We start from the raw sequence: 24,732 nt of genomic DNA on the forward strand, positions 1-24,732 counted from the left end.
GAGGGGAGACAGGCAGATTAAGGAAATAGGAGCCTCCCTAAATGAACTCAACATGGATCAGCATCACCAGATACTTTTATTTATTTAGACACTGCTGTGCGTGTGAACAAGAGCCTCTCTCTGCCTCAGCCACAGGAACACACTGTCCTGCCCACATGGCTTTACTTCCAGAATTAAGCTAGACTCTCCTGTTATAGCTGTGAGAGAGGGCGAGAGGGGAGACCAGGGCATGCAGGAGGAGCACTGCTGGGTCTACGCAAGCGAGATTATGTTCCATATTTCCTCAAATCTCCATGATTTTTTTTAGCGCTAAGTTAAGAGGAGGGTTCTATGTTGATGAGAGGGATTTAGCATTTGATATCCTAAACTGTGTGTCAGCAAGCATGCCTGCTGGTGTTAATTGTATCACCGTGGTTTTCCCCTGGATTTCATATCATGCTGTTTGTTCTACAGCATGATATGTTCTACTCTTGACTTTGTATGATGTCAGAGGTAGCAGATATGCATTTGACCTGTTTGGGAAGACAAGCCAATCAGGAGAAGGTTGAAACGGAAAGAGTGCTGAGGATTATTTTCTTATAACCATGATGCTACTCTAAGAGTCTAAGGATAAAAATATGGAGCTGGGAATAAATATAAACAGGTCATGTTGATCACATTTTAGTCAAAACCATCATAAATGTTTTATTTTTTCTATGTGCAGTTATGGAGAGCAGCAACAACACCCAGAACAGAATGAAGCGGGCTTCAGTGACAAACGATATAAGTCAAAGAGCTGGGTTGCAAAATGGCTTACAGGTGCAAAGTATCTGTGCTTTAGGTGGCCAGCTTGAAGAGCACATCCAGTGCAGTTGGCTAATTGAATGTGTAGAAAGGTATCATTTGATCCAACAGCCTGAGAGTGTGAGTATAAGCTTGATGTAAACACACTGAGCACAGCTGCTATATTGCAGCAATTTTCCATCTGTCTGGAGCAACAGCCTACACACCTACACACACTTAATCAAAAACACATATAATATCTAGTATGTGTGGAGTTTAAGATGTGTCCATTTAAATATGGAAGACAGTGTTGCATGTGGAGTGATGTACTACTCTGCCACAGTATGCTTTTATGATACCATTAGGACCTTTAGAAATTGCTCCATTATTTTGAGGGCTAACAGAGTTGAGTTAATGCCCATACATTTGAGTTTAATTCTTTTACTATTGCATTATGTAGCACTCAGAAACTAAACTTTGTCCTTTGCCGATAGTGAAATAAGAAACGTTCAGTCTGAGGTGGTCCTGATGATTCTTAGTGTGCCAACTGGAATCCAGTAAGTGTGGAAAAAACACTAGCGCATGCTCAGGAAATGGACTGCAGCAATGCAAAGGAAATGGGATTTATGGTAAATTCGTTTAGACATGACAAAATACTGATGTCATTCTCTAAATGGCAGGACAGTGAGTCAGGATGAGTGAATGAATCAGCGTTTGTTTTCATATTCTGCCATTTAAACTCAGTCATGCACAGCCTTGAATCATTTTGTCTCTTTAAAACACAATTAACGCTCAATGGAGCGAGGGTAAATGATGGCCTGCCCACTGCCTACGTTGTTGCTGTGGTATTGATTGGATTGTTGCTGATGAACTAATACAGGGCTCTTGTGTCTTTGCTGTGTGTGCAGTCGATGCTGTCTTCCAGAGGCTATCCCTCTCCCTGGCTGAGAAACCAGCAGCAGCAGCAGTATGTCCCGTGTCTCCTCCACCGCAAAGCGATACACTGGCCCCTCTTACACCAGCCACTACAGCTCCTACAGCTCCTCCCTAACCCCAGGCCTTAGCTCCTACAGCGAGCGGGACAGGCTGTCCTCCTACAAGTCCCACACCTCCTCCTCCTCTTCATCCTCCTCCTCAGGTTACTTATCCTCTACCTATCTGAGCAGCGCCGCCGTCCGCAGCCACAACTACAGCACCTCCTCGGACCCTGAGCGTGACCGGGGTCGAACCATCCCTCGCACTGACATCCTTGGCAGCAGCAGCAACCGCCGGAGTGAGAGCCTCAGCAGAACCCCACTCAAGAGCTATGGAGGGTCAGGGCTAAGTGGGGGGTCAGCCTACACTGGCTACAGCTCCTACGCTTCATCCCCAGCCCAGTCCAGCTACCTCTCCTCTTCTCCGGTGGCCTCCAGCATCTCGCTCAGTCGACGAAAATCTGTATCCCAGAGTGACCTGAGCAGGGACCTGGCCTCTCTGAGCCTCAATGATGCTTCCTCCTCAACCCCTTCTTCATCCACCAGTGCCCTGCGGAGCTACCGCAGTCGGACCAGTGATGTGGCTGAGTTGTACGGCAGTAGCTCCCGACCCGGCTACTCAGGCCTGTCCCGAAGCACTACTCAGGAGACCCTGTCACGGAGCTCCACCCAGGAGGCCTTCAGCAGGAGCAGAGCATTCAGCTCTTCAGCATGGGACCCAAGCAGTAACCAGCTGTCCCATTCCCCAACGAGGGACTCTACGGTAAGAACAAGTCCCATGTTCTTGTTGTGCTTTAACTGGAGAAGCATTCCTTTACAGAGGATCCTTGGCAGGATCTTTGGCAGGAGCCAAGGAAGGCTGAGTACTATGAAAGCTGCAGTCATCACCACAAAGCTTTCCTTTTATTAGTCTGCACATGGTAAAGACCCACAATGCTCTGGTGCTACTAGTAGCACTGTTTCCTACCAGTTGGGGGCACTGTTGTTCACATTAATTTCAGTGCACTTGAAGTCTGGGTTTACAGTATTCTTGCACACCTTACACTCTCCTGTGGTTTTTACTGTTACAACTCTCCGCTAGGACACAGTTACAATGCTCCTTATTCTTTTAACTCTCTTATTGTACTGTACAAAAGTAGTTTGATGGTTATCTGACAGCTCTTTCTAAGCCCAGCAGTCTCTCAAAGAGCAGACGGGTCCTCTCAGCATCAAGAATAATGACTCAGGTTTCCACTGCGTGGATCCCAAAGTATGACTGATCCACTTTTCCTTTGGATTAGTCTCAGTAACTGCTTCCATGGATGGAAGGAGGAAAAGTGGAAATTAGGGAGAATTTGTGAGAAGTCTGTTTGAAAGTGGCTTTCAGATAGAATAAATCTGTCATCTTTATTGCATCAGATATGCTCCAGAATGTGACATTCTTTATTCATTTAGTTCTTCTGCTCATCATGTTCATTTGCATATATGAAAAGCAGAAGGATATCTTCTCAACTATCAGCTGGTTTGCTGGCTGAGCCTGACAGTAGGGTGACAGAACTAATACCAGAGTGCATTTTTATGCACTCTGTGCTAGCTTACTTGACATTTTTATTTCTGTCAAGTAAGCTAGCACAGCCTTTACTGTAGAGGCCCCAAAGGCCCATTCTAAACCAGGCAATGTCTAAACCCTGTAATGTCCAGTCAGCTGTATGTAACTCCCATGCGTGTTACTGAGAAGTGAATGTGTTTTAGGGCTCACCGGGTATGGTTAACACTTTTTAGCACTTTTTTTTAAACAATAACTTAATATATTAACAGTTTCATATCACCAAGACCCTGCACATCCACACAGATCTTAGCTCAGGTTGATAGTGGGTGCTGCAGTACTGGGAGTGTGTGTGTGTGTGTGTGTATACCCACACGGCCTTGAAGAGAGGTCTTATCTGCCAAATTACTTAAAATAACCAGCGTGGGCTATACGTGCACTGGCTCTTTAAAACTAACTGCCATTGAGAACAATGAAAAGAGAAGACATAATAGTACACTTTACAGTATTACGGCACTCTGGACTATGGAGTTTTAACAGTGGAAACTAACTGCTGCCTGCTGACATCAGGGGTAAACATAGCTCATGCAAGTCTTTATTCACAAACATGACCTAAGATAACCAAGTCATTTCAAAAGAGTGTTCCCAAAGAACACTTGGGATCATGGTGCTGCTGGGTTAACTATAGAGACAAAAAAAGTCAGGCTTTATTAAAGCAAAGGTGAAATACTGGTTATAAAGAATTCCTTGTTCTTTGCTAGGGTTATTCATTTTAACCCCTTAGGTAATCAACACCTTTTTAACACGCAAGGTCTGAAAAGTGCAGGACTTTAACTGGAGGTCACCAGCTGGCCTGTGCATATTGCTAATGAACTCAAGCACATATAATCACCATCTTCCCAGGGGCTTGGTGTCAACACTGACAGCAGAGCGTGCAGAAAGCAGCCCCAGTGGATTTTGACTTACGAAGCTGTGTAGTGCTTTAGACACGTCTTTGGGAAAACAATGGATGTACTGATTAGACCAATAGATTATATATAAAAGATGGAAGTAGCTTCCCAGTCTGGAAGGTTAAGCTAATGTTGAATGTCTTAAGCTTATATTCTTCCCAGTGGCCAGCAAATGGTGAGTTTTCTGGTTTCAAAAAGAAATCTAGTTGTAAAATAAGTATACTGACTTGCACTTGATCAGTGATCTCAGCAAATATTTTCCTGGGATCCATCCCCGAGTACTCTGGTCCACATGCTTAAGTATGATTAAGATTTTTTTCCCTCTTTCCTGCAAACAGTTTCACAACAATTGCTGTAATGTTTTTGATGGCCAGAGACTGGCATTGCCACCTATTTTGTGTGAAGGTACGCATAGCGACATTAAGAAAACCCATGGTTATCAACTTGCTAAGTCAGTACAGTGATGTAACCCCTTAGCCTGACTGCCGATGTTACAGTAAGTGAAGCCTGATAACAGAAAGATAACCTGGGTATGCTGAACTTGCTTTGCAGTACAGTGCACAGTTCCTGTTGCTTGCACTTGTTTGGTGTATGAAAATAGTGTATGTCCACCAGCCCAGACTCATTGTTTCTTACTGATTTTAATGCAGCCAACTTTGTTTATTTCCCTTCATTTTTTTTAATCTCCTTTTTTCAGCCTCTTTATGTAGAATGTGACCACTTGTCTTTTTTCTTGGGTACCTCGGATTTTCACACTGATACTATAGTGGCATCTAGTAAAAATCTGGGACGAGTTCTAGTTTGGGTGACCTGACGTCAAGGTCAGAGGTCAAATTTTCTGAAAATCTTGTGACTCTTGTGAAAGTAGATATGCTTAAATAGAACTTTGACAAATAGGCAGGCAATGAAGTGTAATCACTGTGTGGTGCATATGTGCATGGCCATGACAATGCAGGTAAGAATGCATTGTGATTAAGAGAGCTTTCAAATGCTGAGGCTTAATAGATCATGTATCCTTCTGGTGGGTCGAGTATCCAAAAGTTGTACTCAAGTACGAGTAGCAATACTTTAAAAAATTATTACTCAAGTAAAAGTGAAAAGTAGTCGTCAAAAAAGTTACTCAAGTAAGAGTAAAAAAAGTACTTGGCGAAAAGAATACTCAAGTAGTGAGTAACTGTTTGAAATATCCGATTTATTTATTAAATAAATGTTACCAGACAAAAAAATATAAATAAATATACAAATTTTACCATTTTCAAAAGGAATATATGTAAAAACATCAACAAAATAAGGCACAACAATTCTAATTTCCAGATTTCAGTTTTTCACAACATAAAGCTTTTTTCACCAATACCTACAGTAAATAATATAAATATATAAACAGTGCAAACAATTTCCAGTGACAAGATATGCTGTAAACGTTATATTCATTTTTGCTCCAAATGGCACAGCAGCCTCAGAGAAAACATTAGAACGAGGCATCTTCAACATATGTTCATACAAGGCAGCTCAGTTTACCATAAGTTGTATGGGTGTGCATTTATTTCTGCATATTTAGCAAAAATGTGCCATTTCTTAACTCAGTGAGGTGATGGTTAAGCTTAAGCAGCAGTTTGCTCTCAAGGTTCTTTCTGTGAAGCTGTAACTGTTTAGCAGTGAACAGGAGTCCTGCATGACTAAGAATCCTTCACAAGCTCCAGATGCAGGAAGAGCTGTATTGACTTTGATCGACAGCTTCTTGATGTGAGGAAAGCCATGCAATAGATCCACACCTCCAGTGAATGGACACGAAAGGTACCTCTCCAGCTCCCCTGCTTCTGGCTTTCCTGACCCCATGGATCCATCATCTTCGTCGAATAGGCCGCTGTTTGTGCTGGCCTCATCCAGCTCTGTGTCTAGGCAATGTTTGATGAAGTGGAGACCTGGGAAAGATGTAAGGTTTTCAAAAGAATTAGGTCTGGTCATTATAGTGCTGTATACACTGCCAAGCTGCACACTATGATCAGTGTGTGAATGTGTGTGTGAATGGGTGGATGACTGGACGTGTAAAGCGCTTTGGGGTCCTTAGGGACTAGTAAAAGCGCTATACAAATACAGGCCATTTACCATTTACCATGTTTGTTTGGAGCTAGCCTCCAAAAGCTGGCCATACACTGTGCGATTTTTGGCCCATTTAGAGCCGATTTTTCAGTTGCGCAACCGTTTTGGGGATCGGCCTGTGTTTTGCCTTAATCGTGTGTGCATCGTGTAGTGCGAGGTTTTGAATGGCATAGCTAGCACCCATGACACAATCCACATTGCACAAGCTTTTGTATTTTGGCTATCTTAACAGTTAAACTTATTAGCATTATCACAAAGCTATGCTAAAAGTGCTCACTCAACATTATTATAAGTGAGATCTGATACAAATAAGCCACCAAGCTCTAAACACACTCTTGGGTTAGTCAGACATATTCAACAGAGAACAGTATTATTATCATTTAAATGTTGACACATTTTGTTGCCACAGTTGTGTGTATTGTTGTTCTCCCATCAACAACACAGATTCAGACCACTTTCAGTCTATTGTTCAAAGTGGTAGTACTTTTTAAGTTTCTTACTGCTTTTTAAAGCCAGCTCTTTGAAAAGACACTAATGGCCCTTCACTGACACTTTTCCATGTTTGCTTGTGGAGACAAACAGCTACAACAGGGCACTGTGGCATCCTTGAGACTAAACTCAGCAGATCCATTTGTGCTTTGTGTCTAGACTTTTTGTTGGGTCAACAGTATGTTTAGACAGTCTGACTCTCGGTTTGACACCTTAGCCAGACAGCTTATGGTTTGATTTAAGAGAAAATAAACAGTCTGGTACAAGATGGAGCTTTTCCTTGTTCTTTGGCAGAGAAGGGCCAGCCTTTTAAGTAGCTCAGGTTTACAAGCTGCTATTGTAGTTCTGCCTGATTGGTAGGTTTGTGGGTGTGCCATATCTGTCAGAGCAATCATTATAGCAGGACTCTAAAACTACTGTTCACTGCCCCAGTACTAAACCTGCAGTGGTTTTTGAGTATCACTACTCGGATCTTTAAATCCAAGATGGCCTGTTATTGTTTGGACCTTGAGGTTAACACACAGAGATGGTTCAGATGTAAATCATCTGTTTTGTTTTCTAGCTGTGGCAGCTGGTTGACTACCACTTCTAAAGTGCTATGCAGATGTCAGCATATACTGTCTGGTCATTTGTGTCTGATAGACGTTCTGATCTTTCTTCCAACTAAATAGTCACTCATAGCAACTGGCTGAGCCCTGACTTTCTCTGGCGAGTTTCACCAAGAGCTTAGAATTGTTATCTCACAAGTAAACTCAAAAGATTGATGAATATAGACCGCTAAATCAAGAGCTTTGCTTTGTAGGTCAGCTTTCCCTCCTCAACCACCATCTGATGCTGAGGTTACGTCAAGCCACTATAGGAACAATGGGAATCAGTGTTTAATTGTTGACTTAATTTGTTAGTTATCTGATAGTGTGACAGAATATACTCAAGTCAAGATTCATATATTACTTAGTGCTGGCTCTCCGCCATATTTCACAGTCTTTCTTATCAGAGGGAATTAGCTTAGAAAACCATAAAGATCAATTTTCTCACCTGAACCAGTTGTGGAACTTTAGATATTTTCTTAGTTTAATGTGAGTTTTATGTTGTATTTGTGAGGAACCATGTAAAAAAACATCCCAGAAAAGAGAAGATGCCTTTTTTTACATTTATCTAAAAACTAATTTCCATCTCTATCCCTGGCAATGTAGGCACAGTATTAAATATCTAATAAATAAACTATTATCTGCTTATATATGATATATATAATTTGCAGATATTTGTGTCTGACTTTGGCATCTGTTCTCAATAATACATGCAGATTCTTAACCAAGCTAGCAAGACTGAGCTGATAACTAGAGCTTGGTTACTTCTGGCTTCAAAATCCAGACAGATGCCTCTGTCAACTTTTTATATACAGTTTATGGATTCTATTTGATACCACATGAACCTGGAGACAATCTGACTATGACAGAAAGATGGATTAATGGGCAGAGCTGTAACTTGGTAGCTGCTTTATATTGAAGGATCGCCTGCATTCTTCCTTTAGTTCTGAATCTGAATCGGTGCTAGTAAGTCAAAGTATGCTCTGTACGACGCGTGACTATAGAATGAATAACGGCGCACGAACAGCAATAAAAAGTATGAAATATGTTGTTCCTAGATTAAATTTAAACATTTGAGCGAGGAGATAATCAGCCTGATGTGCCTAAGTAATAGAACAGTCCTCCCAAGGTAACTGTACACTGACTTCTCCCAGAAAACACTGCTCAGACTCATTTGTCCCAATTTTAGATTATGTAGCTTTTTGCATCACATATCAGAATACAGACCCTTCTCACATTGCAGGTTTCTTCTTCAGGGATTTAGACTCTTTCTCTCTCTCACACACACACACAGACACACACAAGTGTTTAGTCTGCAGATGGACTGTGCTCTTTGGTTATTTGTTGTGTACACACACTTGAGTCTGGGTTATGATATTGTTGTTGGGTACATGTTGCACTTCCTCCACTTCACACACCGGATCAGCTAAAATCAGCTTGTACTTATGTTACTTTTGTCAGCAATTCGCCTGTTTGATGCAATGTTGAATTATACTGCCCATACGTGGAAGGGCAGGTACAGGACATTTGGTTGTTTTATTAACTACATTCATTGGGAAATTTCTTTTTAGCATGAATATAATTCCGGGTGTCGGGTGAGCTGTCATCAAAACCTTATAGTCAACAGACCTGTGTGATCACAAGCATTACTGTAACTTGTAGCTCTCAGTATTTCTACGGCAGGTCTATTTGGGGTTGCCTGAAGTGTAAAATGTGACCATCATTCACTTAGAAAAAAGGATGAGACAGAACATTAAGTCCTCCTTACTCACAATAATTCCACCTTTGTGTGCCACCTGACTGCCATCATGGAAACACTTGTTTTTCTTTAACACTTTTTCTGTGAACTCCACGAAAGTCCATGAGTGTACTCTGACACTAAGAGGGTTAGTCTGTATTTATCTTACTTTTGCGTTCCTCAACTTTGAACCTTAGACTTGAATTTTTACCATGAGTTTTGTTATCTTATTAGTAATCTTTGGTATTTTGATGAATGTCATCATTGATCAACTAGTTATTACTCACTATAACCCTTGTTACTTTTGTCTAAGTAAACCTGGAATAGCCAACAGGAGTTATTCCTGTGATCTGTGACCTAATTAAACACTTCATTGATGGGTTTACAGGATTAATTCATAGTTTCAGGTCAGAGAATGCTATATGGTGTTCATTTTGTAACTTCTGTTACTAATACAGTGTACCATTTGGACATTAGTTGTTGTTAATCTGCTACATGCGGACTGTATGGGATATTTAGCAGACTGCTGAGCGGCACTCTGTGCTTGCTTGGGTACTGCTGATAGATCTAGGCTGTCATTCTACTACACCCTCTCATTAAGACAGACCAGAACTAACACTAATGTGTCTATGTCTTTGCTGGTGATTCACCGGAAACGTCATTAACAACCGTTTTTTTTAGGACTGCACATCCTAATTTTAGAACTACTTGTCCCTGCCATCACATTAAGAGTGTATGCTGTCTTTCCCTTACAGCCGATGTTTCTTCCTCACTTTAGCTATTACCATACTATTACACTGATTTTTATACAGTAGTTGCCCTTATGGGTGACTTTTGTGTCGTGATCGAAATGGAGATGCGTAGTCTCCTTGGAGCACAGCGTTTAGTCCTTCAGACTGTAGCAGCAGCGCGGAGAAGGCTGGACTGACGTAGCCAGCACGGTTGGAGGCGGCCGCTGACGTTTGTTGTGGGCCGATTTTTTTTTTCTTCACCCGAGCCCAAAGGGGGCGGGCCTGCAGTCCGGTAAAACGGAATGGGAACACAATGTGCATTTATTTGCATTTACAGACCCACACCGCCGAATGGACCCTCACCTGCGTAGAACGACACAGCGGCCAGTTGCTCTTATAACACTCGGCTTTACCACGTGTTTGTCGCTTTTAGCGTGTTCATTGCAGTCTGTAGTAGCACGGCGTGGAAGGAGAAGCCACAGGTCGTCTATATCGATGAATGAATGACTACAAGCAGAGAAAGCTGGTGAAACGTGTGATTGGCTTCCCTGAGATAGAAAGCTCATCATCCAGTCAGCGGGAGCACTCGGAGACCTACGCCGTTGTCTGAGTAACTCGTACCGGTGATCGGTTTCATTCCTCCGCCAGCATGCCGAGCATGCGACAGTCCTACACGGTGACAGTTCCCGAGGAGCCGCCCGCCGCTGCTTTCCCGTTCCTAAAGCAGGAGATGCGAAGAAAAGGCAGCATGTCCGGGTCGGTGCTGGTGTCAACGTTCGTGGGGCTTATCATCAACCAAGCCAAGGTAAGAGACAGCGAGAGTGCCTGCTGTGAGCTCTGAGCTCCGCCGGGAGTGCATCACACCAAACTCCATTCAAAAATCTGACAATTTAACCGTTATATTTATAATGCTCCATTTGTAGAGCTTCAAAGGTTCCAGCTAAGATTGTATATTTGTCAGTGGTTTATATAATGTGAGTATAATAATAATATGTGGTATTTGATATGTATCTACTGTGGGACTCCACTGTAACAAACTTCAGAAAGTAAAATATACAATATATTCGTGTAAAGTTTCATATTATACTGAATGTATGAAATTCTCATTAATTTGCAAGTGTATTTTATCATCATGTTTTATTATCTGTGTAAGTGCTGGGATGTGTTGGAGGGCTAATGATTCCTGTGGGAGGATTTCTCGTTAAAATAGGCCACAGATCTTACTTCACTCCCGGTGTTATGCATGTTGTGAAAGATGAAGCGAGTTTAACGCTGAATGAATCATTTGCAGAGGTAAGCCGCTCTCTTAAGCCGAGCTGTACTCTGCTGGGCCAGGATCAGTAGGGCTGCACTGGCAGGTCACTGGTTATATAACCAGCATTTAATCCCCCTCATACACTACAGCTGCTCCTACTATACTGCTCGTATGAATCCCATTGTAGTGTTACAGTGGAGTTAGATGCAGGAATAAATCATTCTGGCTGACCTGTATGTATGCAACACAAAGTATAGGAGGAGGAGGTTGCCTCTTGCTGTTTCTGTATGGGCTCTATCACATGTACACATAAATGTAGGTGTGAGGAAAATTCTGACAGTCAGTTCCGTCTGTTGAGGAAAAAAGTGTGTGGTACTTTCTACTCTAAATATCTATTGATGTTTACTCCTCAGCCAGTCATGTGATCGCTGGCTGTGTTGTTTGCTCACTGAGTGCCCTTGTCAGTTTTCTTTGTGTATTGTTGTTTTTATAGTTGAAAAGTGTTCTCTGTAATTTGGATGAGTGCAGCCAAAAACACAGTGTGTTTTATGCCAAGTGAAGAACTAAACAAATCCACTAAGTCGACTTGCTAACTGCCCTGATACAAACAGAAGAGGAATGACCTTAAGTGCTGTGAGGCTTGCTGCTGCTGCTGGTGTGTGTCTGTGTGCATGTTCTTGGGCTGCAGCGTGGAGTGGCTCTGCTGTGTGCCAGCTTCTGTTATGTAATGACAAATCACATTAGAATACACTTTACAGCTGGCCCAGCCCGGTGCTCTGCTGCGCTCGTTGCTGTTGTCTGTTCCGCTGTCAGCGTCCCACCTGCTCTTCCCGTCCTGCCCCTCTCCTTCAGCTCTGGCTCAGCACCTCCTCCATCTCTGCAGACCACCGCTTGCCCATTGAACATGTCGTATCCTTCTGATGGTGAGCTTACAGTGGGTAATGTGTGTTGTCATCTGTGATGATGCACGTGTTTGTACACTGCAGGCTCAGGGTGAACCAGCTGGTAGATTAAAGGTTGCTTTCTACCACAGCTTACCAACTCATTCTCACTGAGTTCCAACTTCAAAAGTTGTTTGTTGACAGAAAATAATATCCAGCCACTTTGAAAACCATCATGTGTAAAATTTGATCACGAATCTGTCTTTTCAGATAAGTGTTAGTGTAATTCTATGACTTCAGTTGCTAACAGTGATGTTGGTTGGTTAAATGAAACTCTGAGATCATGACTCGCTGCTTTGTTTTCCATAAAGATTTTAATGGCAGGTAATCACCACTCTTAGTCAGCACCAGCTCGACAGCTTGAGCAGCAGCTCTTCTGTCTTCACAAAGAACAGAGCATCGTCTCTGTTCTGGCTCCGTGCTAACACAGTAACAGTCATCCACCCAGCAACACATGTTGGTCATGGGTGATTGTGGCAAACACAACCTCAATAACTGAGCTGTACACTGTAGACCCAAATGCTTAAAGTAGTTATGAAGATTAAACTTGTTTTTGATTTGATTAAACTCATGTTTTGATTACCTTGAATTATTATGGATTATAGACTGTAGTCAGTTTAATTAAGATGGGCAGGAGTTATGGCTTGTTCATGCTCATCATTCTTACTTTTAGTTCAAACATTTTAAAAGTGTTTTCTGTCCCCACTTGTTTTAGTTTTATCCTACTGTGAGTTAGAGACATTGGGAGATACTGTGGATCATAAAGATGTTATTGAGTTGACTTTTTCACTGCCAGCCCACAGTTCATTTCCTCTGTTCTTCTACATGTGACAAAGCAAGCCTCAGCTAAGATAATCTGTATCTGTAGATAAAAAGGAATGTTTATGTGAATAATGAATCCCCCACAAGTGATTAAAATGAGTACATAATAACACTCTTTTAGCTCTGGCTATAACCTTTGCAAGGGACACACAGAATTTACATACACATATCTACACACAAATCAAAGATTTTGCTGTAGTGTTCATATTGTTGTAACTTTTCCCGCAGCGTATACAGTGTTGTAACATACATGCTTCCATGTAGTGAAACACCTGACTGTGAAAAGCATTTCATTTGCTGGGTGATTATAGACAGGAGACAATAAGAGTAGTTATTTTTATCTATAAAGAATTTCCAAATAGTTATTCCCTGATATTACCAGGGTATAATTGATATTTTTGTATAAATTTATGTAATGTAAGAAGGTGACCCAGTTTCACTCTCTTCAAGATATGCAGGGTAGAAAAATATCATCATTATGCAAACCCTCTCTTAATAGGGAGTAACATCATCATTGTTAAAACACATATACTGACCATGTCTTACATTTATCATGTGGTCTTTGATATATTTTTTCTTGAATGCCTGTCAGAGGAGTAAAAATCTCTCTTTCTGTTGGTCACTTTCTGTCTTCCTATGAAGTCATTCTGGGAAGCAGAGCCAGAATCTGGGATTACTTATCCTTTCCATCCTCCTCACCTTGTTTTGACCCATTTTGCTCCCAAGCCACCCTCCTCTACCCAGCAGTCCAAACATCTTTGAATTAATTGAGCATAGTTGATGGACAGATTTTACCTGCACCGAGCTGGGCTTGTGCCAAAATGCTCATTTCCTGTGTCTCTTATTCCCATCTCTAGGGAGCAGTCCAACCTGGCCTCTGGAATGCTTTTTAAAGTGGCCTCCCTGCTTTTTAACATAAGAGGAGTAAGATTTCAGCTCCCCTGCTTGCCTGAGCTTCTTCTGACATTTATGAATAGAGCATTTATACAAATTTATCCCTCTGGGCTGCCTCTGTTGTGCACAGTGTGCTCACATGGAACAACAGGGAATATGAGGAGTGGATTCATATTCTTTCCTGTGCCTGCTCTTTTTTTTATCTCCGGTCTTCTGCTTTCTTTATTTTCATCTTTTTAGTCTTCGCAGCACACTTTGGTTTTGTGATGATATTCCCTGTTCTTGTACTTGCAGGTGTGTCATTTTTACACCACCTTAATGTTTTTATCAAATACACCAGATTAATGCAGTGAATTTAGGATATGTTGCTTAAAAGTATTCAGATTTTTTTTTAAAGTGAGAGACGTCTAAATATATGTAAATATTGTGGGGGACCACTGGAGGGCTCCACTCACACCCAGTTCTCAGGAAGTGCTGTTGCTGTGTTTTGGAGGGAAAAATATTCAGTTGTGTGGTGATGAGTAATAAACCAGCAGTGTTAATCGAGAGCTCTCGTGTCGTCTGTGTTTACCTCCACATTGGTGACCCCTGACTCAAACATGCTGCAGTCCGATGGTGGCACCGACTCCGCTCTGGATGCATCAGCTGCCGTCAGCCCTCTGCCTCCGGCTGCAGCTACGTTTGCTGTAGCGCTCGAGCTGCCGGACTTTTGGCTTCACGATCCCCCATTGTGGTTCGTGCACGTGGAGGCTCAGTTCGCCCTTCGTGGCATCTCGGCTGACGACACGAAATATCACCATGTGGTGGCCTCTCTCGACCCGCTAGCCACCCGTCGTGCGTTGACTCTCCTCCGGGACCCACCCACCCGAGGGAAGTATGCCGCCCTTAAGGAGCTGCTTCTTCGGCGCTATGCCCTCTCCGACGCAGAGCGAGCCGAGAAGCTCCTCTCCCTCTCAGGCCTGGGTGGCGGTACAACTCTCGAACTGATGGAGCACATGCTATCCTTTCTCGGACCAGACGACGGGGGATTCCTCTTTGTCCACATCTTCCTCTTCGCCCAAGTCAGACGGTCGGTGGCGACCGTGTGGGGATTTTCGCCGTTTGAATAATGTCATGGAGAACGACCGTTACCCCATTCCCCACATCCAGGATTTTTCCGCCCACCTCGCCGGCACCTCAATTTTTTCTAAAATTGACTTGGTGCGGGGGTATTACCAGGTTCCCGTGCGCGCCGAAGACGTCCCCAAAACTGCCGTTATTACCCCTTTCGACCTGTTTGAACTTTTGCGCATGCCGTTCGGCCTGAAAGGCGCCGCCCAGACTTTTTAGCGGTTGATGGACTCTGTCTAGCGCGGGCTGCCTTTCGTCTTCGTGTACCTTGACGATATATTGGTGGCCAGCTGTTCTGAGAGTCAGCACGCGTACCATCTGCATCAGGTTTTCCAGCGCTTGGCGGCACACGGCCTGATCGTCAACCCCTCCAAGTGCCAGTTCGGCTGGATTTCTTGGGCCACCGCATTTCCGCTGACGGTGTGGTTCCGTTGCCAGACAAGGTCCGGGCCGTCTCGGCTTTTCCGCGTCCCGCGTCCGTTAAAGCGCTGCAGGAGTTCTTGGGGATGGTCAATTTCTACAACCGCTTTCTCCCCAGAGCTGCGCACCTGCTGCAGCCTCTCTATGCTGCCTTGAAGGGTAAAACAGCTAAGGACCAGATTGATTGGCTCCCTGAACGCATCCAGGCATTTTCTGGGGCGAAGACCGCGCTGGCTAATGCCGCCCTGCTGGCTAATGCCGCCCTGCTGGCTAATGCCGCCCTGCTGGCTAATGCCGCCCTGCTGGCTCACCCGTTTCCGTCGGCGGAGATTGCGTTGACCTCTGACGCGTCGGACGTGGTGACCTGTGTTAGAACAGCGGGTCTCCGGTATCTGGCAACTGCTCGCTTTTTTTAGTCGCACGCTTAGGGACAGTGAGCGCAAATATAGCGTTTTTGACAGGGAGTTGCTGGCCCTGCACCTCGCGACGTGGCATTTTCGTTTTTTTCTCGAGGGTCGGAGCTTCACCGCGTACGTCGATCATAAACCCTTGACATTCGCGATGTCCAAGGTCTCTGATCCATGGAGCGGGCGCCAGCAGCGCCAATTGGCTGCCATTTCCGAGTTCACAACTGACATTGAGCACGCGGCTGGTAAGTCCAACTGACTGTCTATCCCGCGTGCTGGTTTCTCCCGTTTATGTTGGCATAGACTTTGAGGCTTTGGCCGCTGACCAACAGGCCGACCCGGACGTCCAAGCCCTTCGGTCTGCGCAAACGGGCCTTGTACTGGAGGACAGACCTGTGTGGAACGGCGGGCCTAGCCTGTTTTGTGACGTTTCCACCAGCCGTCCACGCCCTGTAGTTCCCCTTTCGTGGCGTCGTCGCGTTTTTGACTCCGCACACGCCCTCTCTCATCCAGGCGTCCGGGCCTCGGTCAAGCTGGTCAGCTCTAGGTTTACGAAGGCCGGGCCTTCATAAATCGGTGAAAGACTGGGCTGCCGCGTGCATCCCATGCCAACGTGCTAAGATCCATAGGCACACACAGGCGCCCCTCGAATCTTTCCGCGTTCCAGGGAGGCGTTTTGATCATGTACATGTGGATCTGGTTGGTCCTCTGCCGCAGTCACAAGGTTTCACGCACCTTTTGACTGTAGTGGACCGCACAACCTGCTGGCCCAAGGCAGTGCCTCTGGCATCCACTACAGCAGCAGCAGTGGCCAGGGCATTTTTGTCAACGTGGGTTTCGCGTTTCGGTCCCCCCCGCCGACATCACAGAGGCCCCCAGTTCGTTTCCGAGCTTTGGTCTGCCATGGCTGACGGCCTGGGGGTCAAGGTCCACCGGACCACTGCGTACCACCCGCAGGCCAACGGGATGTGCGAACGTTTCCACCGGTCGCTTAAGGCCGCGTTCCGTGCTTCTCTCACAGATGGCAACTGGGTTGACCGCCTTCCATGGGTTTTACTGGGGTTGCGCTGTGCGGTTAAAGAAGGCCTCGGGGTTTCCTCGGTCAGCCCCTCCGGGTCCCCGGGGAATTCTTGCCCGAGAGCCCACCCCGTGCTTCGCTCCCTCTGTGCTCTCTCTCCGTCCCCCAAGAGACTCGTTTTCTCTTCCTGGCCCAGTGCACCATTGTGTGCCCGACACCTTTGTTCCGAGGTCGTTGGACTCTTCGCAGTTTGTGTTTGTCAGGCATGACGCTCATAGGCCTCCGCTGCGTCCACTGTATGACGGCCCCTTTAGGGTTATTCAACCGAGCCAGAAGCATTTCCTTTTGGATTTTGGGGGTCGGCAGGAGGCTGTTTCTATTGACAGACTTAAACCAGCATATGTGCTTCTGGATGATCAGGTGGTGCCGGCTCAGGCCCCCCGCCGTGGCCGCCCGCCTTCCACTGGACTGGACAACCCTGCTTCCTCTGGGAGCGCGCCCACCTGGCAGGGCCCGAGCTATCTTCAGCTTTTCCTGACCGCCCATGCCAGCCTGGCCCTCAGGCTCGTTTCCCCTCCGCCAGCTCTCCACCTCCACGGTTCAGCTGTTCTGGACGTTTAATTAAAGCAAGGGTTCTGGACTAGGGGGTGACCCTACTGGGTGTTCGGGGGGGGGGGGGCATGTGTGGCGGACCACTGGAGGGCTCCACTCACACCCAGGTCTCAGGAAGTGTTGTTGCTGTGTTTTGGAGGGAAAAGTATTCAGTTGTGTGGTGATGAGTAATAAACCAGCAGTGTTAATCGAGAGCTCTCGTGTCGTCTGTGTTTACCTCCACAATATATGTCATTGACCTGTTCTCCCGAGGTCACTAGCTCCAAACTGGGCAAGCAAGAAACAAAAAATCCAAGAGTACTGAGGGTGAGTGATGTGTGAGATGAATATACCTATTTAAATTATGATTATGGAGGTATGCAGATCTAGGGGATTTGCATGTTCAGGCTTGTTTCACTGTCATAAGTAGTTACTCCTACAGCACGTGTGTGTGTGTGTGTGTGTGTGTGTGTGTGTGTGTGTGTGTGTTGTAGCGTTAGAAAGCGTTAGAAAAGAGAAAATTATGTGTGAAAATATCACTTATATTTGACTCAACACCTGCATTTTGTAAAAAAGTAAAATATTTGGAATTTATTTTGAAGAGTTTAACATCAAACAAGCCCGTTCTTTTCTGGTCCAGACACTGCTCTTCCTAATCCACTGTGCTCACTTCTGTTTACAAAATAGGCTGCATAGTTTGTCCATAAACTGTACCTAAAAGATGAACATAACGTCTGTAACATAACAAAGCCTGTGAACTTTTGCCCACCCAAGCGGAGGAGTTCATGTGTCTTGGGGTCCAGTCCACGAGTAAAGGGGAGGGAGGAAGCAAGAGAGTCAGAAAATTCTTCTCTATTTTCGACTGAATTAGTATTGTAGACTCCAGGTAATGTCACAGTTCTCTTAACACTGTATGTTATGATATGTTTATAGGATGAGCACCTAACTGAGCATTTAGCTGCTTTGTTAATTGAATGCATACATCTGTGCATTTGGCCCCCTCGTCGGTTTTCTGCTAGTTAAACAGTGTAAATGCAACTGGTAGAGCCTTCCATGAGTGTAATCCCACACTCACAGCCTGTGCTTCTGTACAGTGCTCACAGAGAAGAATCGCTGAATTAGCAGAATTAGCAGAATTAGCAGAACGGGTGTAGCTGTCATTAAAGTGGTCTGGTATGATTCCTGCACTGTTACACACAAATGTTTAAAGGGTCCTGTTTCATACACTGTTTAGTCACTAACATTCTAACTGTATTTTACACTGAGTCTGAAGTCAGGTTGTAGGATGAAAGAAAAATATTAAGTCTTTTCTGCACAGTATATTGCAGAATCACAGTATAATGCAAAGAGGTCAGTGCTCCACGCTTGTTCACTGATATTTTTCAATTTTCCTTTTGAATAATGGAGAGAGCAGAGAACCCTGCAACCCCCCAATCCAGTGTGATTTGGGAGATTTTCCTCAACAGTTCGTAAAAGCTGCTTTGCTCTGCCCTCTGGAGAGCTTCTAACTCATCCAAAATGATGTCATCAGTGTGGCTTTTAGTGGACAGCTTTACTGTTCCATAATGCACTAAACAAAGCCTTTAAAAGAACACGAGTTAGAATCTATGGCGGTCCAGTGGGTTAAAAAAAACTAAAACAAAAAAACCCCCCATTATTCTTGTGAATAATCACAAGAATAAATTAAGGAAAAGCATTTAATTGAAGTGGAAATAGCAAATAATTTAAGAAATTGGCTAACTACCATACAGTATTTTATTATATTTATTAAACAACTTTATTTTATTACATATGGAAGGAATTGTCAGGGCTCTGTGTGCGGGCAGGCAGAGATGAGGATCCAAATGCAGGACTCGAACACAGAATTGAAACTCAAAAAACCTCAGCTTTATTGCTGGCAGAAAAACAAACATGGAGTGAGGATGGAACACTGAGACCAAGGACACACAGGCATAAATCTGAGGGTTTTTTGAGTTTCAATTCTGTGTTCGAGTCCTGCATTTGGATCCTCATCTCTGCCTGCCCGCACACAGAGCCCTGACAGTACGACGCGACCACAAGATGGATCCAGCGGTCTTGGCCGGGGAGAGCGACCTCACACGTGCCCTACGCCTGGTGGACTGGGTAACCCACACCTCCAATGCACGAGCGAAGGTTGTGGGGATAAATGCCGTTGAGGCTATCCTGGCCGGAAATCCTTATCTCCACCAGGTCCGGGGATTTACAGACTTAATCGCTGAGCTGCATAAAGCCCGGGAAGCGGTGCAAGCTCGGGAAGTAGCGGATTCTGCCCAGCAACAATGGACTATGACCACCACAAAGCATCCGTCTCAGATTCACCCACCGGAGGTTTCACGGCCCGACCCCCCAGAGGATTTTCCCTGCCTGTCGGAGCCGTCAGCGGTGGGGAGGAAACATTCGCGCCACCGGCGCTTCACCCCACAGCCGGATTCAGGGACTCCTGTGCAACCAGCTGTGGTGAGTTTTAAGGACGCTGGTGCTTCTGGGACTGTGTTTTCTGGGGCTGTTCATGGGGAGGATAAAGACAGTACACGGTGTTTACCTACCTTCGTGGTAACTAACCTCTCACAAGTAACTGACTGTGTTTCATCCACTCCACCACCAACTCCAGTCTCACTTCAACCTGTACATCAGCCTTTAGCCAGTTCATTAGCCCAGCCTGCATCTATTCCATTAGCCCGGTCACCCGCTCCCTCCATACTGGACGCTGTGTCTGTGCCACCCATTTTGAACCCCGTTCCTAGCACCCATTTTGAGCGGAGAGACAAACGCATTAAAACCACTCTAGTTTCTCAGAAACTGGCTAATTTAGAGACTGTTACTCGCCCCAGGGCCTCCCCAGAGGCTGGGTCTCAGCCCCCAGCAGACTCTGGACCCCTGGCGGTCAAGAAGCCTGCTGAGGACCGCACCCAGCCGTCGCTGCCTGAGCAGACTCAATGCTCTGTGCAGCTGCAGTCTGCCATGTGTTTGCCAGAGGCCCGTGTGCCTGCTGGTTCTGTTCTGTCCCTGCCAGAGGTCTCCGCACCTGCTGGTTCTGTTCTGTCTCTGCCAGAGGCCCGTGTGCCTCTGCCAGAGGTCTCCGCACCTGCTGGTTCTGTTCTGTCTCTGCCAGAGGCCCGTGTGCCTGCTGGTTCTGTTGCGTCCCTGCCAGAGGCCCGTGTGCCTGCTGGTTCTGTTCTGTGTGTGCCAGGGGCTCCAGTGCCCACTGGGTCTGAGACTGTTTTTGCTGGGGGGCCCGAGGAGCCCGTCCAGCCACCAGCTGCAGTCTCATCACCAGCTGCAGTCTCATCACCCTCGCCTGCTGCGGCCTCAGAGTCTTCGGCCTCGCCTGGTCCGGTTTCAGCATCTGCTTTGTCTTCATCCTCGTCGCCTGGTCCAGCGTCTGCTTTGGCTTCATCCGGTCCAGCCTCTGCTTCATCCTCGTCTGGTCCAGCCTCTGCTTCATCCTCGTCTGGTCCAGCCACTGCTTCATCCTCGTCTGGTCCAGCCACTGCTTCATCCTCGTCTAGTCCAGCCACTGCTTCATCCTCGTCTGGTCCAGCCTCCGTGTCTTCATCCTCGTCTGGTCCAGCCTCCGTGTCCTCATCAGCTTCGTCTGGTCCAGCCTCCGCCTCGTCTGGTCCAGCCTCCGCTTCGCCTGGGGCTGCAGGGGCCACGCAGCCTTCAGGTCCCCTACTACCACCTCCACATCGTCGGTCATCTGCCAGGCCGCTTGTTGGGCATCTCCGCCACCGTGGACGCCCTCCTGAACGCCCTCCTGAACGCCGCCACTACCTTCCACGTGGCCGGCCTCCAGACTTGTTTCCACGCCGCTGTTGCCGTCCGCACGGTCGGCCCCCAGAGCTGTTTCCACGCCGCTGTTGCCGTCTGCACGGTCGGCCCCCAAAACTGTTTCCACACCACTGCCTACTGCGTGGCCGGCCTCCGGACCTGCCCCACTGCCGCTGCCTTTCACACGGTCGGCCCCTGGAACTGAACTGTTTTGGCCTCCGGGTCGGCCCCCTGACCTTGTCCGTCTGGGCCTTTTCGGACTGTGTCCCTCCGTCCTGGACCCCCACCGCCCGCCCTGGTCGGGTCGTTTTCTGTTTTTTGGTTCGTGGGGGTTTTTTTTGGTTTTGGTCCGTTTTTGTGTTTCTGTTGGGCTGTCTGGTGCCAGCCCTTGAGGGGGGGGTACTGTCATGGTCCTGAGTCTGAGGACTCAGTGTTTTGTGTTTCCTTATGCTTTTGTTCATTCCGAGTGTGTATTCTGTTGTGATTTTGCCATTTGTTAGGTTTCTGTTCTTTGCCTGCCTGCTCCCACTTCTCTGTGTTCCCTCTGTCTGTCCATGGTGTTATTGTGTCTGCTCATGAGTCTGCCTGTCATGTTCAGTGTCCTGTCTGATTCTCTGTGTCTGTTAGTTTCCTGTTTTATTCTGAAAGTTCATGTCTCATGTCAGTGTGTTCAGTTTTACCTCTCCCCTGTCTCGTTAGCCTTATTGCTCCCAGCTGTGTCTCCCTCCTGTGGCCCATTCCCTGATTACTCCCCGTGTATTTAAGCCCTGTGTTTTCCTGTGCTCTCTGTCGCGTCGTCTGTTTAGTTCCATGTCAGTCTGCATTATTCTGTTACCTGGTATTCATTCTGCGTCTCTCTGCCATCTCTCTTTGTGCATTTCGCTCCTCCTCCCGTGAGTGTTTGGTTTAAGTTTTGTTCTTTAGTTTTCCCAGTTTAGGTTTGTTTACTCCCCGCTCTGCTCTTCCTGTTTTGTCACCTTCTCACCGCTGTAAATAAACACTCACTCGCACCCCAGCCGGTACCTGCATTTTGGATCCTTTTTTCAATACACCACACGACTGCTGTGCAGCCGTGACAGGAATTTTCTTCCAAAATGTCATTTCAAAACAGTCTGGGTTTTTCCCCTGTATTGTCACTTTTTACTATATGACTTAACCTCCCAGCCTTTTTTACATGGTTCCTGCCTCTTTCTGATATTTTATGTTTCATGTAATATTTTCATCGAAAACACATATTAATTATTTTTGTTATTATGGGATGACAGGATTGAAATGCTGACTACCAAGACTAAATAACTTGTGTTTTCAGCTTCTAAAACTTGTCAAAAGTCACATCTGCTCCAAGTTATTCAAAGCCATTTCTCCCAGAAACACACATACACACACCTCACTCTCTCTCTGAGAGCGAGATCTCTCTATGCTCAGTCCTGTCACAGTGATGTCACAGTGTCCTCTAGTTTTCTATTCTGCAAAAAAATAAATAAAAATAAAAACAGTGTTGCCACGGTGACAAAGCCAAGATGTTATTTCACTGTTATGAGTTGCACTGGGCTGGCCAAAGCATCAGTCAATTGTGAGTGGACAAGCAGCCATTACTAAAAGCAAGGCAGCTATTTTTGGTAGTGACCGTGGCATTACTCAGCAATGTCCACATTCCAGTTGTGTGTGTGTGTGTGTGTGTGTGTGTGTGTGTGTGTGTGTGTGTGTGTGTGTGTGTGTGTGTGTGTGTGTGTGTGTGTGTTATGAAATAAAATTTGCAGCAAGCACAGAGGATTTGTCCTCCATCCTGTCATCGCTGAGATAGTGGCGAAATCACAGCAGGAAGTGTGTGCATGTGTCTGTGTATTTATGTTATATGGCCGTGGCTAATAAAATGTTCCAGTCACTACAGAGGAATTTACAGAAAGGGGGATTTAGGTAAGCTGTAGTTAATTAAACTGCAGATATTCCCCTCCCCCATCCTGTATGACTGTGTTATTGGTGAATCAGAGGCAGATGGCAGGGGTTATTTATATAAGAGCAGAGAGTTTCTCCTATAAAAGCATCATAACAAGATGAGCTGGAGGCGCACGTTACTCGTGAACAAACAGAACACACTTCCAATCATGTGAAGCTACAGAAGGCCGGCAGCAGAGCTCAGGGTGGGAGTAGTCACTTTGATTTCTGTTGTCACATTCAGCATTCTTTCTCCCAGCATGCATTGCAAGCGAAGCTCTTCTGTGCGCAGCTGAAACAGCAAAAAATTCCATCAGCAGCTACAGTATTCTTAACATCAGTTTAATATGCACTATCAGTTATTTCCCCCCCTATCAACAGTGACTCAAAGTGTGCAGAGTGTGTTTACAGCTCATTATAATGAACCCATGGAGATTTAAGACCAAAATAATGTAGCCATTGTTTAGATTTCTGGATTCCCTATTCGGTCTCAGTGGTCTCATTAAACTTGTTTCCAGTGCCAACGAGCAGCTGTTTCTGGGGAAAAAAAGATCTGATGAACCTGCTTCACACTTTTTGCTTTTTGCTGATGAACAAATCTATTTCTCAGGAGTTTGTTGAAAAAAAAAAACAGCACTAAAAAGAATGAAAAGCAAAAGGACGGGCAATAATGGACTTGAATCTGTGAAGAAGGTAGAACATTGACACCATCTGAATCATAATGTTACTGTAATGGAGCTGCTGAATGTGTAAGTTAACACCATAATAATTTTACAAGCATAGCCTCTGCTCAATTCCATCTCCTTAGGTCTGTTCTTGGACTCTTAACACTGTAGCTTTGCCTCATTCACAGTTCAGAATAAGCCCTACTTATTGTATGTACTGAGCCTTGGTGCAGCCTCACCTCTAGCTTTCTTCTGATAGGTTTCTCCTTATGAAGTGAGGGTGTATTTGATAGCCAGTCCCACCTGTACCTGAAATGAAAAAGTTCCAACTGTGACTTCATACATACTTTTCCTTCCAGAGCCTCTCAGAAAACGTCCTGCTCTGGTAGTAATGATGTAAGTCTGTTGCCAGTTAAACCCTGACAGTTTGACTGTTAAGCCTGTTCACGTGCGACCGTAGGAAGTGTTGATACCATTATGAATGGTCACTGGGTTCAGAAAGGTCATTAGGTACGTGATGTGTGGTGACTCATATATTGGTTGTCAGGTCAATTCCAGGGTGAAGTTGAACACGGGATTGAGTGTGTGTGAGTGATGAGCGGTCTCTGGCCTCTCAGGCATCATCTAGTTTGTGTTCAGACCCAGAGAGGAATTTGAACACTTCAGCAACTGAAATAGGAGAACATCTAAAGTAACAAACTGTAAACGGCACCTTTACCTGCAGTTTGACGTGTCCTGGACCAAATCAGTGAAAGCTAACTCTCCTTCCCATGCTGCTTTTGATTTAATCACTAAACGGTTTGGTGAGCTTGCCTTCTATGCAATTTGGCTGATTTTCATTGTGGTCCTGTTACATAGCACTCTCATTTACCACAGGTGAGGGTAACAGCCAGCACATGAGTACATACCCACAGCCATCAAAGCCCTGAATAGACAGGCTCCTGGGTATTTATCTGACCTCTTGCAGCTTTTTTGTGCCCTCTAGATCTCTTAGATCAAAAGATCTTTTACTTTTAGCCAGACCAA

At 45.5% G+C, this 24,732-nt stretch overlaps 1 protein-coding gene across 8 annotated transcripts in view; it reads left to right on the forward strand.

The window, feature by feature from the left end:
• The window catches only part of usp2a (ubiquitin specific peptidase 2a), a 57,382-nt gene that overhangs the window by 17,675 nt on the left and 14,975 nt on the right, over window positions 1-24,732 (forward strand). For 7 of the 8 annotated variants that reach the window (XM_076892144.1, XM_004574572.6, XM_076892142.1 and 4 more), the window contains one exon: window positions 1,671-2,499. In XM_076892144.1, the coding sequence (XP_076748259.1) occupies window positions 1,732-2,499 (768 nt within the window). In that variant the 5' untranslated portion in view covers window positions 1,671-1,731. Of the gene's footprint in view, window positions 1-1,670; window positions 2,500-10,124; window positions 10,662-24,732 lie in introns of those variants that run through there. The other variant, XM_012915827.4, reaches the window with a different exon arrangement.

The sequence above is a fragment of the Maylandia zebra genome, linkage group LG14, assembly GCF_041146795.1.
Source record: "Maylandia zebra isolate NMK-2024a linkage group LG14, Mzebra_GT3a, whole genome shotgun sequence".
NCBI lineage: Eukaryota > Metazoa > Chordata > Actinopteri > Cichliformes > Cichlidae > Maylandia > Maylandia zebra.